This window comes from Larus michahellis, chromosome 2, assembly GCF_964199755.1.
Source record: "Larus michahellis chromosome 2, bLarMic1.1, whole genome shotgun sequence".
Lineage (NCBI taxonomy): Eukaryota > Metazoa > Chordata > Aves > Charadriiformes > Laridae > Larus > Larus michahellis.
In genome coordinates this window covers 111,964,563-111,990,371 of record NC_133897.1, presented here as the reverse complement: position 1 = coordinate 111,990,371, position 25,809 = coordinate 111,964,563, and the positions used below count along the sequence as shown (strand labels likewise).

General features: G+C 37.8%; 2 protein-coding genes across 3 annotated transcripts; one reads left to right on the top strand and one right to left on the bottom strand.

Annotated features, from left to right (window-relative positions):
• Nucleotides 1–487: 487 nt before the first annotated feature.
• Nucleotides 488–13,372, bottom strand: CEP76 (centrosomal protein 76). 2 transcript variants are annotated; one of them, XM_074576585.1, is made up of 12 exons: nt 13,205–13,372; nt 12,212–12,367; nt 11,790–11,871; nt 11,189–11,413; nt 9,934–10,119; nt 8,027–8,124; nt 7,216–7,344; nt 6,550–6,741; nt 4,479–4,645; nt 2,383–2,716; nt 1,229–1,446; nt 488–765 (listed from the first exon to the last, which is right to left on the bottom strand). In XM_074576585.1, exons 1-12 carry the CDS (start codon nt 13,265–13,267, stop codon nt 627–629), a joined length of 1,989 nt encoding a protein of 662 aa, XP_074432686.1. In that variant the 5' UTR covers nt 13,268–13,372; the 3' UTR covers nt 488–626. The 2 variants fall into 2 exon arrangements, with proteins under 2 accessions (XP_074432686.1, XP_074432687.1); XM_074576586.1 differs by lacking the exon at nt 488–765 and having other exon boundaries at nt 1,255–1,391.
• PSMG2 (proteasome assembly chaperone 2) lies at nt 13,363–20,575 on the top strand. Its single transcript, XM_074576588.1, has 7 exons — nt 13,363–13,556; nt 15,231–15,402; nt 16,172–16,230; nt 17,189–17,307; nt 18,618–18,791; nt 19,680–19,800; nt 20,219–20,575. The coding sequence occupies exons 1-7, from the start codon at nt 13,488–13,490 to the stop codon at nt 20,309–20,311; spliced, it is 807 nt and encodes a 268-aa protein (XP_074432689.1). The 5' UTR covers nt 13,363–13,487; the 3' UTR covers nt 20,312–20,575.
• Nucleotides 20,576–25,809: the final 5,234 nt, after the last annotated feature.

The window sequence follows — 25,809 nt, the reverse complement described above, 5'->3', positions numbered from 1 at the left end:
AAAGGCATCGGGTTAAACCACTTTATCTAACCCAGCACAGCTAGTCACATGCTCAGGTATCCATGTCTTAATTTTAAACATTAAAAAAAAAAAAAAACAAACAAATCCATGAATTATTAAATTCATCTAATAACAAGATTACCTATACCTGACTGAACTGTTCTTAGAAGCTAAACGTAGAAGCGATTGCTAGATCCAAAAGAGGCAGAAATAAATTTTGTTGTGGAAAGGACACACGCTTAAATGTCAGTATTTCTGGATCTCGTCACTCTGGACACTACACAGAGGACAGGTAGAGCAGACTCTCTCACCCTGGAGAGGTAAAACACACCTTTTCCTAAACAAATTCCAACACCAGAAGAGAAGCTAGTGTTTTATGCACACATTTTAGTAACTTGACTCACATTCCTGTAAGTATTAAAAGTAATTTTTATTAAAAATAAGAATAAATTCTCTTTATAAATACAATCATTACTGTGTACACAAATCTCTTCAATACACACACTGTGGTATTCAAAATCAGCGGCATTTATGTAAAATGCAATATTAGTTTTTAAATGCATAATTTTATGCCCACATACATTATTTTGCAGATCTAAAAAGGTCTGAATGATTTTTGGTTTTTTTCAAAGGACAGAGCGGTATTTACAAGCAAACATGATCCAAACAGCACATGCAGATTCAGGGTATGTAAACACTCGTACACGAACAGCAAGTCGCACTTGGTCTCCCCTGCAACAGACTACTTCTTCACAAAAAGGAGACCTATTTGACAAAAAGAAAAACAAGAGTAACAGATATTACTAAGCTATTGTTAGAATTTTCAATTACATATGTGCAATTTTTTCAATCATGTCTAACACTCAAATACCTATGTGTCATGAGTCTGTCATTACAAATAATAATATTGTTCTATAGAGCAGGGGCTGTTGCCTTGGAGGAAAAGAAAACCACCACTGATAATTTTTAACAAGTGCAGATAAATTAAATTAACTCCTCATTCTTTAATTTAACCCATGAGAAGCCTATCATCACGGAACTCACCAATGTAACATAAAAGCTCTGTACCCCATGACCCATTACATATAGTACACAACTCTTCTTCTGCTTATAATTTAAGGAAATTAATTTCCTTTAAATGCCATTATTAAAAAAAAAAAAGAGTTTCAATTCATAATTAAGTACTACTGTATGGTTTTAAAATACATCTCTTTACTTTTAAACTTACCGAAGACATGTGGCAAATGCTCTCCTGGCATTTCTGTATACAAAATGGATAGGAAACCCCTTAAACGTGTGACCATCAGGTACCGCTCTTCTTACAGCATCTTGAAACTCTTCATTTCCTGCAGAAATGCTTGTTGTACGTTCAAGCTCATAGGCTGCTAGTGCTGGTGACAACAGATAGGACAGATGGTCATCCCAAACAGTAGAAAGGCCAAGATCCTGTGAGGCAAGTCACAGAATGATGACAACCATGCAGAGTGAACATCAGGATACTAATAAGCTTGCATACTGCATAGATTCAAATAAATCCATGACAAATCTTTAATTTGTAGTTAATGGAAGTGAACCCATGAAGATTTGAATATTGATTCGTACACCAACCGCAAGAATCAAAACACCAGCAACAAAATATCAAACATTTACCAAGAAATGAAGTTAGACTACTACCTCATATGTATTCAAGACTGCATCAGATTCGTGCTCTAAGAAATACTTGCCACCCCAAAGGCTGAATATCATGTGGTGAGATAAAAACAAAAACAACCAAAAAACCCCATTAAAAACAGACATAAGCTAATAGGGATTTAAAAGATCATCTCCTTCACATCCATCACAGGAAGAATCATTTCTGGCACATTACGTCTTGTAAAATTCCTGGTTAAGGATGAAACGAACTTCTAGAAATACCTTCTAATTTTGTAAAGCACGCAGAGTGAGATCACAAAAGGCAAAAGCCTGCTTTTATCTAGAGACCAAAACCATTTGTGATGGGCAAAGCCCACTAACAACCAGATCTGATCTTCCCAGCTCTTTTACAGACCACTCATAGGTAGTCTGCAGGTGCCAGAAATGTGAAGATCACAGACCTAGAATGAGAGGCAAAGGCAGAGCGGAGGGAACAGCCCATGCATGTGGATACAGAATCACTGCTGCAATTAGTAAGTATGATGTCTAAACTAACTCAGTACAGTCTTTCCGAAGAATTTTTCAGTTATTTCAGTTTTCACATATCACATTTCTGCAAAAGCTGATGGAAAACACATTGCAAAAATATGAGTATGTGAACTAACAAATGGCTATCCAAAACAAGTATACAGTGAAAACGTGCACCTTTATTACCACAACAGATCAATGACAATTTTTAAACAGCATTACCTTTCTGTGTTCAGAGACCAGTACTCTCAGCTGCACTTCTATCTCGTTGCTTGCTACCGCAGCATCTAGTGTGGAAGCACACAGAGGAGGAAAAGGGGGAACTGAAGATGTTGTTCCAGGGGAACATACAGATTTTATTGCTTCGCCGCTCATGGGTTTCCATTTAGATTCATCGTGCAGGTCAAACACACAGACCTCCACAGCGTCAGAGGGCTGACAATTTCCAAAGAATTTTTGATGGTTGAAGATACAACCAATCGTGCGATAAGGATACAGTGGCTTGGGTTGTTCAACCAGTGGAGGGTCATCAGGGTTGATAGGTCTGTGGATGTACCTAATCAAAAACATTCAACTTCTTACTAAAACAGTGTATTTGAAGGCAAGGTAAAAATACTTAGATGGGAACAGGTATAAGCCATTTCTCCCTTTAAAAATATAAGCCAAGTTTGTCAACATTTTTTTTCCCCCCAAAATGGCATTCATTTATCTACAGAAAAATAATTATACACATTTTGGAAGCATAACCTACAATGAAATAATACACCACTTTTTTCTTTGAATCTAGAAAAATAACCTGATTGATCAAGCAGATATTCAACAGCAATTAAATTTTGCAACTACAGCAACATACCCATACAGTTCCCCGACTATTCATCCCATTTGGAGAAATACATCTTCAAATGCTAATCACAGGATACAAAAAAAGTGGCAAAACAATTGCTTATTTTCAACACTGGATATTAATCAGCATTTTTCACAAAGCCATAAGTCTTATATTCAAATACATAGTCCCACTGTGCTACTACCAATGCAACTTGAAGCTATGTATTACAAAAGTTATGTTTCCAAAAGTAACGCGTCAAATAACACTAGGAAGTATAATGGGAACATCATCAGTAAAGAGGAAGTTCTTTTCATTGAAGTTTGAAGCATTTTTTAAATTTTTATATAAAAATTGGGACTGAGTACTATTCCATGCACTTGAGCAATAGGACATGCAGAGTAAGAAGGGAAAGAATTTTTAACAAACAGGTTCCAGAAGCTCTGGCATACAGAACAGCTACATACACCCTTCTAAAATGACTCAATTGAGAGAAAATCTCAGACAACTTTCAGAGGTTTCTGCAGGGGAAAAAGTAACATAACACTGATTTCACAGATGAAATAAGGAAAAAAAATATGGATTTCTGTGCTGGTTTTGGCTGGGGTAGAGTTAATTTTTTTCATAGTAGCTAGTATGGGGCTATCTTTTGGATTCGTGCTGGGAACAATGTTGATAACACACTGATGTTTTAGTTATTGCTTAGCAGTGCTTACACGGAGCTAAGGCCTTTTCTGCTCCTCATGCCGCCCCACCAGTAAGTAGGCTGGGGGTGCACAAGAAGTTGGGAGGAGACACAGCCAGGACAGCTGACCCCAACTGACCAAAGGGATATCCCATACCATGTGATGTCGTGCTCAGTATATAAAGCTGGGGAAAGAAGAAGGAAGGGGATGATATTCAGAGTGATGGCATTTTGTCTTCCCAAGTAACCGTTACGTGTGATGGAGCCCTGCTTTCCTGAAGATGGCTGAACACCTGCCTCAATGGGAAGCAGTGAATCAATTCCTTATTTTGCTTTGCTTGCGTGCACGGCTTTTGCTTTACTTATTAAACTGTCCTTATCTCAACCCACAAGTTTTTCCACTTTTACCCTTCCCATTCTCTCCCCCATCCCACCAGGGGCAAGTGAGCGACCAGCTGCGTGGTGCTTAGTTGCCGGCTATGGTTAAACAATCATGTCAGATTTCATCTCCTTCTTTAGAAATGATGACAGTGATAGCGTCAATGGCAATCAGCTGCCATAAGACATGAAACAGTTGCTATACTGTGTTAAAGCCACTGAAAACTGTATCACAAACTGTTGAAATATTTCACCTTACACTGAACCAGTTATTTTCCAAACAGCAGTAGTACACGGAAAAAAGATTCAAAGACATAAGCCTTTGATTACATGACAGGGTGTAAAGATAAAAAAAAAAAAAAGCAACCACAAAAACAGCCCACGCAAACCTCAATATACATTGCTCAGTTTTCTTATATTCCTTTTACTCACCTATGTCCTGTTAAGCTCTCCCAAAAAGTAATTGTTCCATCAGTGCCACAAGTCATTACCCAAGTGTGGGGGACTCCTTTTGCTTTTGTTCCAGCACACACAAAGGCTTCCAACCCAAACCCAAGAAGAAGACTGCACAGAAGGTTAGCATGATCTTCACAGTCACCCTAGGTAGTAAATATTAGTAAGCTGGTTTCAGTATCAGGCATGGATAAAATGTTAAAGAAAGAAAATGGTATTTCTCTAATCATGATTTAACAAGTTGTTTCCATCCTGTTTACCTAAAGCACATATCAGAAGTCAGGATTTTAAGGTTTAAACTTGACAAGTTTTAGTTTTCTCTAACAGAAAAAAACGTTTAAATATAGTAGTCTCTTCTAATGATAGACTATTTATATTTTTTATTCAAATATACTGTCTGATTATAAAGATACCTTCAAGTAAACCAAAACCAGAATCTATTGACTCATAGAGACAAAACTAACATTCTAATTAAAAGCCAAAATGTACATAAGATGAATACCTGAGGTAGTGTTAGAAATTACACAGTATTTTCACATAGTTAGAGAACTTAATCACTTAATAAAATGTAATTCTATTTTAATTTTACTGTCTTGAATGTGCTGTCAAAGTTCAGAAATTAAACAAAGGTAAAACAAATGCCCCCACAGATCTAACTGTGCAACAACTGAAAGTCATGGGTAGTTGCATTTCCTTTCAATCAGGAAAAAAAAGAAGTTTCCTTCACCAGTTTATTGCTACCACTGGTAATTCACAGAAATCAATTTCTGAATGTGATGTGTAATATTCTTTTTATCTTACGTTCTTTACAAATGTTAGTTGTAAAGTAAGAAAAAAAAATTCCTCATGCAATGAAGCCTTCAAAATACAAAGCACATCATTCAGAAGTAGAACAGTACAGCTCTTTAGACAAATACTACTCAGAATGTTGAAAATGTAAAATTCAGTGTTCTTGGATGTATCAGTTCATCACTCAGGTAACACAATCTTCCTTTACCACAATGGGAAATATCCAGAGAAGTAGGTTTAAACAAGTTTCTGTTGAACCTGTGTTCATTTAACAATGCCACACCACTTTCCACAATTAATAACGGTCCAGCTGGTGTCTCAGGAGCTAAATTCAGCTATTTTCTACACAGTTTTCCAGTTCTGCCTTGGACAAAACCCTTTCTTTGTGCCTCAAAACACAACGGTCTTCAAACTCAAAGTCATGATCACCCCCTCCACCTGAAAGCCAGTGGGTAGCCAGTGGTGCCTTTATATGGTACTGGTGCATGATGTGATATTCAGAGACAACAGCTAACGTCTGTTCTGTGTGTTCTTTGAGACAGGTCTAAAAATTGGGATACAGATCCTGCTGCCAAGAAGGACAGATCTTTTCAATACAAACACCTCAGTGAGATTGTTTTTGAATGCAGAAGTATCTCAGTGGCAATGAAAAGCATCGAGCACTCCAAAGAGGTATTAAAAAGGATCACTATTACATCTATTCATATAACAGAAAAACTATAATCCAGAATGAGTTACAATTTGTTTCAATTTATTATAGACATATACAAGTGTCAGATCACTAAGAACTAGGCTGAAACTTTTTGTGAAAGTCCCTATCTTGCAAAAAATAAATGCAAAGGCTATGAGTATATTTTAGCCCATCTAAAAAAAAAAAAAATCAGGTTTTCAAAAGAGACTTTTCCAACTCTTCCTGGATTCATCTCAAATTTAAATTAGTGGCCTGCACATTAGCAGGGATTCACTGAATAATTATATGGGATCTTAGAAAAGCAAATGAAGAAAAGCAAGCTCATTGTCAAACAGATGTATTGATAAATGGACCCCAACAGTAGCAGTAAAGAAAGTCTGCTACAAAGTCTGCTACAAAGCCTTCTTGTCTACTTAACAACTGTTTCTCTTTAAAAAGGCCTTAAACAATATTGTAACAGAATTCTCCAAACTTTATTTAATCCATGTTTTGCAGCCTGCTTTAAATTACTGACTTCAGTTAGAACAGGACGCCAACTCTACTGTGTCACACAAAGACCATTTCACATACCTTGTTTCTAGATAAAAAAGCAAGAAGGGTGCACCACTGTTCTTGTTTGCCACCACCTCCTCCAATGACAGGAGCTCTTTCATAACCCAGGACACTGACAAATCGCGCTGCTTGTCTAGGAGTGTCTAGTAACCGGCCTGCTCGAAGTGGTCTGATATATGAACATACTGGACGGTTTACTCCATTTTCATCCTGAACATATAAAATACAGTTATTTGCCAGACACGCAAATGTAATGAAAGATTCGTCTTAACCTAAACTGTCTTTTTTGCTACAAAATTTATTCTCCCTGAAAAAAACATCACTGAAAAATACTAAGACAAAAAAATCTTTCTAGAATTAGACACAAGTCCATTAAGGCCACTTGTAATGTATATTCATTCAAGGAAATTACTAACTCTTCAAGGAAAAGACTAAACAGGCTTTTTTTATCACTTTGTGCATGGGAAGAGGTTGGAGGAACCCTTCTTTCTGCATCATGCTATTGAGTTTCAATAGAGATATAGAAGTTCGATCCTTACAAATTTCATTTTTTGCATGATACACCACATGTAGCCCTGACCTGAATGTAGCCATATTATAAATCTACACATAAACTTCAAAATATATCTAAAAATAAAGAGATAACTTAAAGAAAGGATTGGTCTACTTGTAAAATTTACAAACCTGTGCAAAAATCTTTACTAGCCTTACGTTGTGTGTAGGCCTTATCTGTAGGTACTCTCTCCACCACTGTTTAGCATATACAAGAAATAACCGTTCTTTTTCTGCTGTTTTCTGACGTTCCAAAGCAAACTGCAGGTAAGAAAAATATAACCAATCACACACATATTAATTCCAAACAGGAAAAAACCCACATAATCAGTAAGTACATGAATGCCAAATTGGGTCTACATAAAATAAAGCTAAATATTTAAAGTGTGACACTCAAATGCTGAAGAACAGTATTTTTAAATGAAAAGCCAATGAACAAAAACCTCAAGCTACATTTCTTATTTATAGGTTCATATATCAAGATTGACTGAAGTAGTGTTCATCTTAAGCGATGCATTTCTGCACAGAAGGATTGCTCAGCTTTTGATGTGTAGAATATCTGCATGCACTCTCAGGACAATATTTACTGTCTTTCCAGGCAGAATAGCTGACTTGAAGTTATTATTTCAAACGAGAGAGAAAGAGCAAGAAAACTTACACTGCCTGGAGAAAATTAGGTATATTGCACCTGTCTTATTTTTCTTCCTAAAGTTTTGATACAAGTAAGTAGAAAAACCACCAAAGTGATATTTCAGATAAAGTAATGTTCAGTATAACCAAAGTAATTTTAGAAAGGTAATCATATTTAAATTTAATGGGAGAAAAAAAAAAGGTTTGAACATTCAATTCAAAAACCTACAGCCCCCAACATCTACATAAGTAATTCTATACTGAACTTCCCCCCCAATAAAAGAATAAGTCAGCCCTCCCTGAAATGACTTACTTGAGTATTAGTTACTTCTGGAGACAGCGTCTTATTAAGCTGTGGATACATTTCCAGTCTGATGTTTAAAACGCCAACAGAAACCTTTGATTCTGTACCTTTGAACCAAAATAGATTTTGATCAGTTCTCTCAATTTCATTTTACTTAGGACACTTCAGCCAAGCAGGAGCAAATAATTAAAATCAGTATTTTAGCTACATAATCACAAAAAATAACTAAACTTCTTTAAATATCTGCAAAATAAGCATCTTATTTACACTTTAAACTCAAATGAGGCTGTAAAAAAGCATAATCTAGCCAAAAATATAGACATCTAGATCAGTTAATTATCCAAGGCCCTCTTTGCAGCCAGTACAGGGACATGAGATGAATGGCATTTAAAAACATTTAGAATAGACATCTAAAACAGAGTAGGAGAGTCACACACTGTCAAAGTGCCTATTCCTACTGACTACGCAGGTAGCTCAAATATAAGTAGTTGGAAATAAGTGAAGCTCATCTTCCTCAAGATACAGTTTATTATAATGGACACAGAGTGCCATACAAATAATCAACTTAAAGCCAAACCCAATAAACAAACAAACCACGAAACCCCACAAACCGAACGTTGTTGCATACTGCTGAAACTTTAGAATTAGATAAAGAAGCGAGAAGCATTACAAAGCAACAGAGAGACTTGATTATAAGCAATGCAAGCAACAGAAGCCTCACACAGCAGTTTGTCTATTTATCTGAGATGGCAGCATGCTTTGATGTTCTTGATGCATTTTGCACAATGACAAGACTTCAGAAGAGGAGAAAAAGGATTGGATTTACTTGATTGATACTTTATTACTTGGAAAATAGCTAATGATAATTACATTTAACTCCTCCCATCACCCATTTGAGTATTAAACTCAACTTATTTGTTATGCACTTCCAAGTCATTATAAATAAAAAGCTCTCCATTTGAGAAACTACCCAAACCCATATTGTTTACTGAAGTTTTTTCAATAGTCAGCATTTCCAGAAGGAAATTAAGCTAACAAACATATTAGCAAATAAGCTTACTAGATTTGTGTTCACCGGATAAAACACTGCACACACACACAAAAAAAAAAAAGCAGGCAACAGTGATAACAATCAGGAATAACTTACATAGTATATCCAATCTTCAAAATATTTTTAAAGTATAATTTAATCTTTTTTGAAACTGTCAAGAACTGCTCACCTACCTAAAAGGTAGAGAAACTGTGATAAAGAATACTCAAATGACTCATCAGGTGCTGGCAGACCAAACTCTAGGATGGCTAGCGCCAGAAGTCATGATAGATTGAGTCGTAGATCTAATTTTTACCCTCTAAATCATAATGTCCTAAAAACTTTGGTTGGAACTCCTAAACAGCGGAGTGGGGACAAGCGATACACAAAAATACACACGTATACTAACGGCTAAGCATCTAGGCAAAGCTGTTCAGCCCTTCTGTCAGAAAACATGCTTTCGGCTACTGGAATAAACGGCAGCACACCAGAGATCATTTTCTCCAGCAGCTGCTAATTTGCTATGAAAGGGACACAAACTAGATCTTACTCTTCAGTGCATGGGTCTGATATATTCCTGGAGATTAATTGGTAGACTTTTGTTCTGTTTGTTTTTGATAATTTATCCAGATTTTTCAGTAAATCAGCAGTGAGAGTTCCCAGACATGGAGACCATTATTACAGAGGATCTGGAATATACATTTGTAGTATTTTGGTAACAGCAAAATCTGATCATTAGCCTCCTAAACATTTTCTAAGGACACTTCATAGTAATATATGAATTGAACTAAAATTAAACTACATCATAAATACTGCTTTAAGCTTATAAGCAAGCTCAGTACCCAATATTTTAAGTCATCATTACAGCCTTGTTATTTATTCTTACCTACACCCAGGAGTTCAACAGCAATATTTGTTACGCCATTCTCTGCAGCCAAGACAGATCGCCACTCCAAGAAATAGGATGCTACTAGTGTTGTCTCACCAAATGTGTCTGTTTTGATCAGAACTATATGCACTGGATCACATATAGATAACATAGTAGTTGCGTCCACCATTTTACTTCCATCACCTGCCATTATTAAACCAAGATAAAACAGCAAGAATATTATCATCCCAAGTCCTCCTCAAAAATCAAAAAAAGTATGCATTTACATTCATTGCATACATTGCATTTTAAGAAAAATCTCATATCCAGAAGCGTAAGCAATGATCCCATCTTAAAATCAAACTCAGTTTAGGACACAGATAGAGAAAGATTACAGTTAATTTACAGAGGAGATTAAAAAGATTTCTATAGTTGAATATTCCAATGTAACTGGTTCAACTACACAAAAAAGAAAATGGAATTAGCATTTAAGAAAATAAAGAATATTAAAGCACCATTAGGTAAAAACAATTGAAAAATATTCTTTTAATAAGTTGGAATGTGTCAGGTCGATTTACTATACATTAGTATTCAGAAAACAACTTTCACTATAGTTAAACTTGACCCTGTGATATAAAACCACTCCATGAGCAGCAGAACTAACAAAGTCTGGTTTTCATTGAATTTGTGGTATATTTGCTCCCTTCCCCAAGTCCAACTGCAATAACTCTGGGTTTCTCTCTGTACCCTGATAATCCATAAACTACCCTCGATTTCTACAGGATTCAGACAATATCCATAATCTTTTCATAATATGTTTAGCTCCTACCATGTTCCCTGGCTATCAGCAGAAGAAGGGTAATACAGGCTGTGGATGACTGACTCTTCTGCAGGTGTTTGCCAACCAGTAGACAAACCAAACTCACACTGAAGTTCTTCCTTCCATGTGACAACAGTCTACATTCCCTTCTTCACTCGTCAGCACAAAGTTCACGAAAATCACAGCCACCTTAGTATCTCTTACCATCTCTTAGACTATCATCTCACTGTCAGTTATGGATATAGTTGGTCAAATTCAAAAGTTATTTTAGAGTCGAAGAGTAGAGAAAGATTTACAAGTAGCATAACCTAATACAGTAATCAGTTTCCTTAGGAAAACATGACAAAAAATAGGAAAGAAAGCCACTAACTATTATCAAACGTATTTCACAATAACTCCGCAGTCAGGAAAAACCCCCGATGGCAACAGCTTTAAACGCACAGTATTCCTTACCTCGGCTATCCTTGTGTACTTCAAGTAAAAATCCATCATGAAAATCTGGCTCACAGGCACAGGGGACAGGTTTAGAACGGAAGCGCTGATTTCGAAAATGTAAACACAGAGTGAAGGTAGAACAGATTTGGCCAGGCAGAGGCTCCGGTTCCTGAAGATGTTCCAGAAAAGCTTTTCCACCCAAAACCTGAAGGTAAAGATACCTCCGTGTTGGGTCAATGTTAGCTGTAAAGCGTAGTAATAAAAATGAAGAGACCACAAACAGATCTTAGGAAGCACGTTAAATATCAATTAACTAACAGGAGAAACTTTTTTGAAACAATTACTTAGGAGAAAGTGATTGTAAAACATATGGAAGAGATCTTAATGTAAAATAAATAAAATTCTAAAAAAACAGTCAAATTTTATGTGACACTAATTTCTGCTGCTTACACAAATTTGCTTCCTCTAGGTAAGCAGGAAAAACATCTCTTTCTCCACATTTTGAAGGCTATGAATGATTCCAGTTCATACTGGATCACTAATTCAGAGTTCAATAATTACAAGCTTCAAATTTCTCTCAAAACTACAATCCAAATATTAAAATAAATAAGCAACATACTTTTTTTCAGAACTGGTGGTTCTCTGTCAACAAAATGTGTTGATGGTTTTGGAGCTGAAGTCCCCTCCTTTTCATTCACATCCTAGAATTACAATTAAGACTTTTTAAAGTGTCAAGGGATGAAACAGTGCTCTTCCCATAGTTTTCTAAAAATTAAAGAATCCTCCATTTCAAGTGAATGCCATTCCTCAGGTATGCTCCCTTCTAGTACTTGAGATGCAATGAAATTGAACAAATACTTTCAATGTAGTATTATCATTAAACCAATTTTAATAAGTGCAGGAAGCTGTTCTGCTCCTAATATGTCACAAATCACTAAAGCCATTACAAACCTTTAGAAGTAGTGCATTTTCACTTTGCCAAAACACCAAGTCAGTAAAAGGAATAAGCAAAAATATTTTCACTTTTCAAAAGCTACTTACAGTTACAAATTTAAGTTCCTTCATAACGTCGTCAACGATTCCTCGTTGTCTTAAGGCTTTTATCAGATCTTCTGTGGATAACTGCTGATGCTCAGGTGCTAACTCGTCACGTATAGTCTCTGCAAGAACTTCTCTTATCCTGCCATGAACATCCATCTGAAAGAAAATTCACTATATGCTACAAATACAAGCTCTTTAAATGGTATTAACTATGATTAAACAGTCAATCTATAAGATTAAAGGTATTCTCCTAGAAACACAGAAATAACTACATCAAAACACTAATCCTTTCAGAACTAATCAAGCAAGCCACTAACCAAAGCAGCTCTAACAGTTAAAAAAACTCATGAGCATACCAAACCTGAGCATTTTCACTGCTCTTGACAGCATCCCCTGCCTTGAACTTCCCTCCTTACAAAAAGGTCTGCAAATCCATGAATTATAAAACAGTCACTGTTTTAATTTCTTGACTCCCTCAAAATTCAAACTTGGGAGAATAGTTTCTTATTTTTTAAGGGAAAAAGTACACCTTTATATATGCGTAGGGAAGGCACAAAAGTAGGAAGTCTCCCTTGGAAGCTTCCCCTATGCTTAAAGGTAAGTCAGAGAATTTCTGTCCTTCATGTCAGCTGCATGCACGGGTTTGTGAAGCTGTTTCGCACACAGGAACAACGTTACGGCCCCAGCCTTAACTGTGAAATACTTTGCGATATATGAGTTAAAGCATTCTTATTTATTTCCCCGTCAGTCCAAGACCTATCCCAAGAACCTCACTCAAAAAAACAAAGGAAAAAACCAACAACAAACAAAACACCACAACAACAAACAAAACACCACAACAATAAAAAAAAGTCCTCAGGATGCTCAGAGCCTCGGGCCTCGCCCCCGCACCTCCCCCGCTTCGGCCGACACCGGCCCCCCCACCCCACAACTCCTCCCCCGGGGCTTCCCCCCCGGCAGGAGAAGCCGCTCCGCCGCGGAGCTTGCCCCCACCTTGACCAGCTGCTGGTGGATGATCTGCTTCAGCTCGGAAGCTTTCTCCGGCGGCAGCGACATGGCGGCAGGGCAGGAGGAGAGTGCAGCCCCGGCCGCGCTTCCCGCCGCGGGAGGAGCGGGCGAGGCCCCGCCCCCAACCGCCGTTCCAACGGGCGCGGGCAACGGCCCCAACTGCCTGGCGCAGCGCGAGGCGGGCGGTTACCGCCGTTACTCCCCGCCCCGCTGAGGAGAAGAGAGAAGGGTGCAGCGGCCTGATTGCTGCCTTCCTCCCCCGGCCGGTATGTTTGTTCCTTGCGAGCGCGGCGGGGGCTCCGCCAGCTCCGACTTTAAAGGCTTCACTCTGCTGATGGTAGGTCGCCCTCCTCTGCTTCCACCCCGCCTTCCGTGGGCTTGAGGGGGCGGCTGCCCCCAACGGGGCGCCCCTGAGTGGGCCGCGCCGCTTCTCAGGGCGCGGGAGCTGATGGATTCGCTCCGCTCTGTGGGGTGCGGGCAAGGGGGTTGTCTCCCTGACTCCTGTGGGGCAGGAGAGCCGGGGCGCTTTGGTCTCTCTTTCTTCCCTGTCCGGGGGTCGTCCTTGCGTACTTGTCTGCAGGAAAGTAAAGAGGTGCTGGGCAGGCAGTTGCTGTCCCTGTGTGTGTATCGGGTGTTTTGCCGAGTGAAAGAGGGGGATTTGCGGGGGTGCCTCCCACAGCTGTTTCCAGCAGAGCATAAGGAAGTCTTTTCCGTTTCTGTCAGTTTCTACCTCCCTCGTTTTCTGCTCTTGTTGAGCTAAGCGTTACGTGCTGAGCCACAGCGGTATGCTTTCACCCTAAGATTAAAATGCCGTACATCTTCTTACAAAACTTGTAGTATCTGTAGGTTGGCACTGAAATAAAGGGTTGGGTTTTTTTTCATTTAGATGCGATACATACATGTTTTTAATATAAAATTCTTCATTTTTGCTAAATTTAACCTCCGATTAGGATTGTTTTAGGAAGTGTTTTCATCATCTTCGTGCATGGTATGAAATCAATTTAAGGTAACCTACCTGAGGTTACATTGGCTATTGTGGGGTAAGAGTTCCCGTGCAGGCTGCAAAGTAGCAAACCTTCAAACCTTTTTTTTCCACACCCCCCCCCCTCCTGTTCGTGAGTCCCTTTACTGTATTACTCAAAGGTAACCTTCCATCGAGGGCTGCACGGCCTGGGATGACTGTGCAGGCTGCACGGGAAGTCATTGCAGATCAGCTGACGAGCCACAGGAAATAGATCACGGCTGGTTTCTTTGTCTGGGCATAACAGGCTGTTGAATGCCAGCCAGTTTGTAATGACGCTCCGTAGGTGATGTTAGGTGCTCTTTTGCTGTGAGCTTCTGAGCATCAAATTCGGCGTGTTTGCGTAACTGGTGGCAGCAGAAATTCGTAGACACGGACTCGTTTATAAATTAGAGGGACGCAACCAAATGTTTTACCGCTGTCTTCCAGTATCAGTTTCTGTAGGACACAAACTCTTGAATTTCTCTTTCTGTGCCATCAGATTAGGTCAGTATCAGCCCTAATTGATGATAACCCATAGTAATTACTATAAAATTAATCCAAGATGACCATTAGCATTTTCATCCTTAAAAGATGAAAAACAATCTGCTTTTGTATATGAGTCATGCTATTTACAGGTTTAATATGTAATATCAACGTTTCCATTAGGTGTCACTTGAGGCCTACCAATCTTGGCATTAGTCGTTTGAATGACTTTTATCTATTCTGTATCCAAAAAAAAGAGAGGGAGGAGACAAGTTCCCAAGCCTTTGCTTACATTTACAGTAAGACAAGATTTTTCACAGAAGTGGCCAGGATGTTTTTGTAGGACAGGAATCAAAGTGTGCATTAGTAAACTGTTAAGAAATAGTCACCTTTGCCAGAGAATGAGCAGCCACTTTTAGAAATCATGTTTGACCAGAATTGAAGTAATTTAAACTTTCACTATTTGAAGAGCTTATTGTATTGTCCATAAAACACACTGTAAATAAGTAACTTCTGTTACTTCAGCCAGCAGTGTCGGTGGGAAATGTCGGTCAACTGGCAATAGATCTAGTGATTTCCACGCTCGGCATGACTAAAGTTGGTTACTTCTACACTGATTGCCTGGTGCCAATGGTTGGAAATAATCCCTATGCAACAGCAGAAGAAAACTCAATGGAGCTGAGTATAAATGCTGAAGGTTGGTATTGACTGCTAAAGATATCTGCAAACTATGTAGGGTGCAAGAATGTTATGTTTCCTTTTTTTGTTGTTGTTACGTTTAGCTTATGTGAACAATGTTTAAAGTCAGTAGTGACTTCAGAAACTTACAGATAAGAGTGTACTTATGCTTCACAGAGGAAACTTTTACTCTTGTTATTTTGGATAACCAATTTAACATATGGAACCAATAAGAAATGATTAATTTCAACCATATTACAGTGCAGCCAAAACTGCGGTTTTAATCCAAAGCAAGATGAAGTGTGCACGTACTTACAGTAAACTGCTGAATTACTGGTGTAGAAGGATATTTATCCTCTCTTCTTCTTTCCCACCTACGTTTGCCTTTTTACTTATGTGGTGTTTCTCCCACTTCTTTCTTCAAATTCTTAGTTTCTTTCCCTATGTTGATTATTGCATTTCATGTTTTTTTCCCCTCTTAAATCACTGAAATCTCAGAATAATCTGTCAATCATTGCAAAGCTGCATAAAGAGATTATCTGAATCATTACAGGAGGCAGATCTTCATATATTTTTCTTTATTCAATCCTTTGAATTTATGACGAGTGAAATTTAAGTCAAGTGAAGAATGTACAAAAATATGTATCTTTAACACTGTGGGTATTGTCAGGCTTTCCCATATGAATTGACAGGTGAAAGGTTTACTGTCCCAAGGTTTGTAAATTGGATAAATCTGGATACTTCTTTCTTGCTTTCTTCTTACAAAACTTAATTATTTCTTCTTGTAGTGTATTCATTACCTTCAAAGAAACTTGTAGTTCTGCAGATCAGATCACCTTTTATAAAGGTATGTATGCTCGTCGATTGTTCTTACTTCACTATTCAGTTTGAATAGTTCTGCTGTCAAATAGTTTAAGTGGTGTAGGTAAATTTTAAGACTAAATAAGCAAACCTAGAAGAACTATGCCATGTTATAAAACACTTTGTTTCAAAAAAACCCTAAAAAACCGATTGAGAAAGAGCAAAATATTTTTCTACTTTCTGCTATAATACCTTCTGCAGTTGATATAATTTTAGCTAATAGAAACTGACTTCTGTATTCATTGAGGGTTGAGGTTTTGTTTTGTTTTTCAAAGCCTCAGAACAAGGCACCTATGTTGGTAATTCTTAGTGTAAATATGTCCTTAGTTATTAACAGTCTTGAAAACACAAAACAGTCTGGGTTTTGTCCATTTCTTTTTTTTCTTTATGCTTCCTGTCTTCATGTGTTTGTCTTTTATTGTAATAGCTTAATTTCTGATGTCACTACAACTTAATTATTTCGTAGTGTTCTATATTAATTTAAACTGCCTTCATTATGTAAAAAAATGAAGAATTTGGAATTACTTATTAACTGGACAGTGGGTGTAATTTAAAATAAGCGGAGTATCACACCAGAAAAAAAAAAAAGTGCTGCATTTTTTTATCAGTTCAAAGTGTGGAAAAATACTGTGTGATCCTACCATCCCATCTTACTCTAAAGCTTTTTCCATTGGTGTTAATGGCACACAAAACAGGTGGTACTGCTGTTGTTAACGTGGTCTTAATGATAATTTTTATCATTATATGTGTAGTTTTGATTAAGTAAACAACCAGAGCAGTCCTCTGTTTTTTAAAAATTTTCTGAAGCTGAAGACTGAATGGATATAAAGAAAAATGTACATCATTGATAAATATTCTATGTAACACCTGATATTGTTGACTGTTGGCCTTTTTTTAAAGGAGACAATATATTTTTCACTTTTTTTCTCCATCTTTGCATAAAGAACAAGTACAGGCCGTTCTGTCAAACACTCCTTTCTTGGGTAAAAAGCAGTAAATGTGCCAGAGTCGTCGTTCTGTCTAGCAGCCATGCATACCAACGCGATGATGAGCAACTTCTTGGGTATGTTTGTGTCATTAAAAGACCTAATTAGTGTTTCGTTTCTTTTTGACAAACTGATGTATTTCCCTCTACTAAGTACTTCTTGCAGGGCTCTTTTGCTTTGCTGCATATATAAGTCATAAAATGTTTTAACAGTATATTAAGTATTATACAGGATCAGTCTCTGAACTTCGCTAGTTACTACTGTTGAAAGTACTGAGCAAATTAAGCCGTAAGTAAATTGCACTTGATTTGCGCTGTCAGGCAAGAGAGCCTCAGCATTCTTAATTCCTTGTGGCTGCAAGCAGTCAGGGATTAGCTGCTAACATAGAGGTCACAGATTAGATTTTTAACTGGTAATTAGAGTATTGGTTAGTTTCTTACCTCTTCTTCATTATTCTGCATTTTGAAGGTTTTCTTTAGTATAGTAAGTTGTCATTCTTTTTTTATAGGAAGTTATCAATTCTTATTTGTTGTGAGACAGCTGCAAGGTTCAAACTATACGTATTTTTATTAGATACTACACCTTTAAAAAACAAGCATTACTTGCTTATTGAGGGCATTGTAATCAGTGATTTAACAAAAACAAACAAAACCCAGTATTTTTGCAAAAGACTAATTGTTATCCTCAGGCTGTATAAATGTGTAGGGCCTTAAAGAAGATTTAGGTCCATGCATGTCCCAGACATAGTTACCAGTGTTGCAGAATGGCCAGCTAACATGGAATGAAATGAGAGGGACTGATGGTTATTTGATGCAGGTTTAATCGTAAATTGTGGTCATATACCCTGCTCTCCCGCAGCACCACAGAATAACTTTCTGATAACAAAGTCACTAAAGAGGGAGGATAGTGCATTCAGAAATTACTTAGACTTGACTGAAGTCTGCAGGTACTTGTAGTGTGAGCTTATTAAAAATAATAAGCATCACAGATACTTTACTGCATCAGAGTGAAGTCCGAGTTTGCCCTAACTAACTTTAATTTAATCACCTCCTATCTGAAGGAATAAAAAGCACATTTTATTTGTAAATAATTTTAACAAACTATAAGCAGTTCTATTCATGTCCTTATGTATCTGGTACGTGCCAGTTACTTGAGCCTCTAAAAAGAGGATACCTTAATTCTATTTGTGGCAGAAAGTTGAGTAGTTTATACTGTTTTGAAGCTACAGACTACTTTTTAGCTTTGATTTGAGGAAGAATGGAATGTCAGTGCAGTTCTTCATTGCAGATGTGAGGTCCTCAATGCTTGCAGCTTCTTTTTGCCACAAGTAAAAACATTGGAAGTGTCTTTTATTGTCATACTGAATGTATTCTTGATTTGTTCCTAGGACACCACTGCGCTACCTACTTACACCTGATCTTGAGAAAGCAGTTGGAGGCCTTATGCAGGACCTAAACTGGAAAGAAATGGAAAAAGTAGCATCTTACCCTGGAATAAATGATACCGAAAAAGTTCTACATATTCCTGGAGGTGGCATCACAAAACTATTGTTTACTGAGAGGTGAGTTGTCTAAAGACAAGCACAGAAAGATATCAGAAGTCCTGTTTTTAGTACATGGATAAAATTATCTTTTAAACCGTTGTGTTATAGGAAGAGTCCTTCTTTTCATAGAAAAAGGTTTTGTAGGAATAGAGCTTCTTCCAGATCAAGCCCATAGCGAAGAGCAGATTCAGAGAATATAATATGCCAGAAAACAGGGAATTCTGCATCGTAAAGTTAAAATATGATAAAAATCTAAGTGCATGGGCTGGAGAAAAATAATAAAGCCTTTACAGTTAAGATCATTATTAATCTGGTATCTGATTTTATGCAAACCACAATTTGTAAATAGTAAAATTTCTGTACCTGTGATGCTTTAACTCAAACTGTCTCCTGTTACAAATAGTTCCATCATCAGTTGTAAAGAAAAATAAATTCTGAGCACTAAGAATGAGTTAAGATTCCAGGGCCACCAAACAATTAGGTGTGGGGTTTTTGTTAAAAGGTATGTGCATCAGAATTTGTGCCAAAACCAGGTCCAAGTTTCAAATTTTGCATAGTAATATTCACTCATTATGGTAAAATGGTGTTATCTCTGCAAGGTGTTTTGTTTGCACAGAAATGCAAATTAGTATGTAAAAGAGGCCCTGAGTAACTCTTCCATGACCCAGGATTTCTGCCTCACAAAGCAAAGAACAAATTCAAGACTAAGAAAAAGAGCATGAAGTGTGAAAATGCAATCAAGGAAATCTGAAGAGGAAAAAAAAAATCTCTATATAGATGCCTACATTTTTACTTTTTATTTGGTTTTGTTTTTTAATAAGCCATACGCAGATTGTTTTTGCTTTTAATACATAAATGTAATTGATTTAGAAAAGAAATAGAAATGCCTGCTCATTTTTGTTGCAGTTGTTCAAAAGGAATCCAAATGGCAGTTCTTCTGAAATTCTGCTCGGAAGGGGACAACATCCCTGATGCGTTTGCTCTTGTTAACTATCTTAATGAATGGCTACAGCTAATTAAAAGTGAAGTAAGTGCTATTTGATCTGGAGTTCTTACTTTTGTGGTTTATATCCATTATTTTCATTTTTCTTCAATCCAGAACATGAAAAATGTTACTCAGCTGAATTTTTAAAAAGTTAAAAATGTATGGGTTGGGTTCATTTTAGCCCTTGGTCATCAAATAGACACCAAATTAAAGATACATTTTGATTAAAATCTCACTGGGAGTTTCCCCACCTGAAAAGACAAACCTAAACCTGTTTGACACATGTGGGAGAAAATTGTGTAAAGGTTTGATCAAGTTCGATCTTCCGATACTCTTCTCTAAAGCAACCCACAATGATATTGACACTTGAAACGCTGAGCATTATTTTAACACATGTGCCAGAGAAAGAATTACATCATTATTATTTAAAACCTAAAGAATTATTCTGTTTTTGTTGCAGACCAACAATTCCACAGATACTTCTTCACAGTGGAAAATACCGAGTTCTTGGCGCTTACTTTTTGGCAACGGTCTTCCGCCTGCACTCTTCTGATCAGTTTTCAATTCTTCTGTAAGTCATGTGTGCAGTCTCAAACATCGCTTGAGAAGGTGATTATAAAGTAATTGCCAAGCAACAGCAGCTTAATTTGTTGTGTACATAAATTCTTTATTTAAGAAAAATTCCTTTCACATATGTGAGTAGCTAAAGAAATTAAGGTAACGTTCACAAATTGACCAAAGAAATATGTTTTGTACAGTTGTTTATTGAATAACTTTGGTTGAACTTTTTTCTAATAAAATATTTTTTAAAAAACCCTTTTTCTTTGGTTAAGTGTCATTGCTATGGGAAAGCTTATGATGCACCTTCTTAATGTAGCTGAGAACTTGAGTTTGATGTGCAGGCATAGATTTTCTTATGAAGATAAAACTCTGCTCTTCCATGTCAACTGTGGTTCTTGGCTTTTTTTCAAAATCTTCCTGGTGATGTAAGCAAAGCTCAGAAGTGACTAGTTCTGCTGCCTTTTCCCGGTGCTGCTGTGGTAGCTTCAACAGGGGAGACTGCAAGCTGTACAGCAGCCTTGTCTATCTTTTCTGGTCTGCTTCTGTTGTAAACTTCCGTTCTGCTTCCAAAGGCAGCAGAGATGCTAAAACTAAAGCTTTCTAGGTAGATGAGTCGTCTTAAACTGATTTTAGGATGAATACAGTGCTCTGAAATATAAAGGAATTAAAATGTTGCCCTGATAGCAGGCAGTCTGGTATCTGTATATTTTATAAGCTTAGTCTGAGACGCTAGTTATGTGATGAGCAATTCATGTGTTTAATGTTTGTAATGATGCTTGTTGCATTATTAAGCTACATGTTCAATTTTGATCTCTTGGAAGTGCCTAGTCACATCAGCTTATTTAAAAGTTAAATGTTGTATTTGAGTTAGTCACAAACCTAGATGTGTGTAGAACAATGTGAGCATGAACTAACTGCTGGTGGCATTAGGAGAACCGGAAGGGCTTGATGATTGCTTAATTACATCTGCAGTGTTTGGGGTTTTTTTTAAAGGTTTGAATTGTGTTAACACCAATGCTTCTTAATACTAAATACCATGCTAGAAATGGAAAGTAATCCTTTGCTTATATTAATAAGCTTTTACAGTAGTAATGCACAAAGATGCCACGTTTTATGGTGTAAAAAATGAGCTATGAATCGATTTGAAGTGTTTGGGAACGATTGATGTGCCTGTAATTGTATGAATCAAAAGAAACTTACCTGAAGAAAAAGCAACTTGCATACAACTGGTACGCAAGCTACAACCGGAAGCTGATCTAAATAACATGAGTGAAAAGATCACATTAGTCTGAGCTTAAAGAGTTATTTTGGCTTGTGGTCTTGTCATTGTTTTACAAGAAGCTTGAGTTTCTGTAAGCAAGTGGAAGGCTAAACCATTTGCAGCCTGCCTTCGTATAGATCCCATCATGGTGATATTTCATGCTTGCAAATACTGTTCATTCAAATTTTGCATTTTTAGAAAATTCATAATGACCTAAATATTCTTCTGATGTCATTCCTCATTGTTATGAATTCTCAGATTCTCTGTGAATATAATGCATCACCTGTAACTGGACAGTCGTGAGCACAGAGAGATTTGGTAATTGTTGCAGGAGTGTAAACTACTGGTGTACGTGAGTTTGGAAAGCTGGACCTGCCAAGCTGGATGAAAACTTTGGCCTTGAACTTGTAAATGCTTAAGAGCACTTCTTAACTTAGAGCACAGAGGCCTGTGTAAACCACAAGAACTACTTGCTTGTTCTTGTGCACTGCTGAATCTGGAACTGAGTATTCATTTTCTTTGGTCAGAATCCAACCTTCTAAGAAGTCAGAAGTTGAAGCTGATCATGGTCCTGGTTTGGGCTTTAGGCCTGAAAGCCAGCAGGGTATATCAGATTTACCAGTAAAATCAGAATCTGACCTTAGAATGAAGCTGTAGGAGATACCAAGTTCTCCCTTCTGTGCACTGACGCCTCTGCATGGTCTAATGACCATGTTTGGTTTGAGTTGGGGCTTTGCTGACATACCAGAAAATAGGTTAAGAAAGAATGGTCTTCCAGTTTAAACATACTCATCTTAGAACATAAACTTGGTTATTTTAGAAGAGTGGGTGGATGTGGGTAAGAAGAATACTTTGAACTGACAGCTGCTACATAGAATGGTGGGTTTTAAAGGGAGTAGAATATTTAACTGAGCAAACCAACATGCTGGAAATGGCTGTTTAAGTCAGCTGTACCTTCTTGAAGCTTTCCTGAGGTGATGACTGTCCTTCAGGAAGAAGGGGATGAATGCTTGCCTCCGCATTACCTTAGCGTAGGTCCTTCTACTAGATGAGCATGGGAATACTCCTGCATCTGTGTATGGCTCAGATGATTGCACCTGTAATGACTGTAAAGAAGCAGCTCCGAAGGTATGTATTTCTTTTGTTACACTAACTTGCAAGGTACTAACCAGTACCTATCAAAGAGCCAGCTCTTCAACCACAGCTTGCATATTGCTTATACAACGAGTGCAGCTATATGTAAACAGTTATATATGACTGGAGTTGCTCCATGAGGCTTTTCCAACCGTCATAGGATGTTGGTGTGCGGGTGGGGAAAAGGAATTACCAACAGGCACAAGCTTTTTAAGTTTCTTAGTTTCTTTTTATTGTGGCTGGAGATGATTCTTGGGGTTTTTTTTGTTGTTTAAATAAGGTGATTGTATAAGCTTTATTTAGCTGTCTCTGTTTAAGTACTTAGTTCCTTTGGGATCAAATTAACTGCTTCATTTAGGCCTTTCCACAAGTGTTGATATTCTAACACCTTTGAGCATCAGCCACACTGCAGCGAACCTATTAAACATCTCTGCCACCTGCAACCTGGTGTTCTAGATGATGGTCAGTACTGCAAACAAGTTGTGGAGTACGTGTGTTGCCTTGTAACAAGTATTTTTGCATAAAGGCTTGGTGTTTAAGTAACTTGCGTGCCATACAAATAGCAAGCCCAAATAGGGTCCGCTGCAGCTGTTTGACACAGGCACACAACTTTATTCAAGATCCAGAATCTATCGTGCAGATGTAAAATATACAAGGTACTAGAAAAACCTTGAAATACTGAAGTCAACTTCTCTGTCTTTTAAACAAATTAAAAAAAAAAATGGGAGGGTAAAACCTAATTTGGGCAACGAGCAGTGTTGCTTGGGTATCCATGGAAAATTAAATCAGGTAGGAAGAATTTTTATTAATTGTTTGTATTAAGCAGCATGCGGTCTGATATACACCCAGTGGCATTTGGGAAGCTACAGATCAGACAGTATTTAACTGCAAAGCTATATTAATTAAAATCAAAGCAGCTGTGATAATAGATTGAATTTCAATCAAAATTAGCATGGCTTGGAACAAGGCGAAGCAGTGATAAAAAGCTCGAGGAGGAAAAAGGATTCTGAAGCAACAGCAAGGGAGTGTTTGACCACCAGACCAGAGCAAAGAAGCATTCAGAGGCGTGAGAATTGTTTTTTCTTTCCTTCTTTTACTGATTACAGATAAAGGTGCAATTTCTCATGAAAATATTCTCACAAATAGGTTAGACATAGTGATTTTTTTTGCTGTCATTTTGACTAAACCAATACTTATGTTACAAACATCTCAAGATACTTTTTTTTTTTAAACAAAGATCAAGACTTTTTTAGAAAACATCTTAAAAATTCAATTCTTGCAACTGTTTGCAAATAAAACAACGCTGTTAAGAGTGCAAGCCAACCAAGATTCTTTAACGCTCTCTGAATGTTTCTTAATATAGATACATGCTGGTAGTGCCTTGTGATTTGTGTGCTCCAAAACCAGGCAGGTGGGTGGCCAGGCCCTGCCCTGACAACGTGTTAACGGGAACGAGAAAGGGATGGTGGTTTCCGAGAAGAGGCTGCCCTACCACCTGCTGTTCCTTCCGCACTTACGCATCTGAAAAAAAATCTGTTTGTGCACCAGCTCAGAGAGCACGTGGTCTGTGAAGGCATCAGGTAAGCTCCTGCTCATAACACAATGGCAAGATCCCTAAGAAAAGAGAAAAGTAGCACTCAAATGTATTTTAACCTAAAAGCGCCATTGTGTAGTTAAGTAGCAGTCGCTAGGGTAGCTCTCCTGCCCCCTTTTCCTTAAGATAGTCTTCTAGGGCTTCTTAACCTTTACATCTGAATCTTGCAATAAATTTGTGAGAAAGGCGGGCGATGGAAAATACAAAAATACATTAAGATTTGTTGGTCCAATTCTCTGCTCTTATTCATTGGCCTGACTGACCTTTATATCCGTCCTTGTCAGGGGCAGTTTCCCACAACTGGCATCTCTTTTCAGCTATGAACAAGAAGTATGAAGCATGAAATCCAGTATTTGTGATTAGTTAAAAGGCTTAAAGTTCTTTTGATTTTTATCACTTGGAGCTCTTCTAAAATTCTCCACGCTCTCTAAAGTTATGATGAACTCCCTGCTCAGGATTGCATCAGCCTTCTCGTCTCCTGAGTCTGTCCGATTTCTGCGCTACACCGTTAGGCTGTAGCCGCTCCCTCCGGAGCGCACTGATTCTCAGAACAAGGGTGAGTTAAACCACTGCCTCCTCCAGCTGGGAGGGTGCACCCGTGGCAACGTTACCTTTGTGTGTTGGGCTGCTGGCTTTAACCAGCAAGATACCTTGACTTACCGTTATCAGAGATTCAGTTGTAAAAAAAAAAAAAAAAAAAAAGTGATTCCATAGCGCTCTCCAAATTGAGAAGGAGCAGTATGGAATTGATGACTGTACTAATATGGAATTGATGGCTGAACAGAAAAGCCTGTTCTAAATCTTGGGTTATAAGCTACTTACTGATAGTGAGGATGAAGTCTTGACCATTCCAGACAGGCCACGAATTTTTATTTTTTCTTAAAAAAACCTATGGTGAAAAATAATAAGCCCTGTGGCACAAAAAAAATGTAGGATTCCCCAGAGTAGTGCTCATCATTGAAAAAATACAAATCTGATTATTCAGATCTGATAAAGGATCTGAATTGTGGTATGTACTATCTGATGTTGCAATGACAACGACTAAGCACTTCCCCGAAACCCTGGTGACAGAGACCAGGCTGCTGCTTTCAGGCATCATCACTGCTGCAATCAGTGACGTTTTTAAAATGACACAATTGCAAGGAGTTTCTTGCAGTTTAAAAACTGATTAATAGAGCAAGCGGTGAGATAGAAAGATGTTTTACAGACATAATAACATACTGAAGCTATTCTTCAGGTGATGTAAGCAAGAAAAACAAAGCAATAGAGCTGCCTTTGTTGTTGTTGTTTTAATCAGAAATGTAACAAAGAGCAGAATAGCAAGTACAAGAAAATGTTGGGAAGTGGTAATGAGCTTTCGAAGCCGGTGGCAATTCCCCTGGGGTTCCTCTTCTGACACAACACCAACGCAGCTTGTGTTGCTAGCAGGAAAGGGCAGGAAAAGGGTTCTGTGTGAGGTACGGTTGGGTGAGTCGGTGGGAAGGGAAGGCAGAACTGTTCC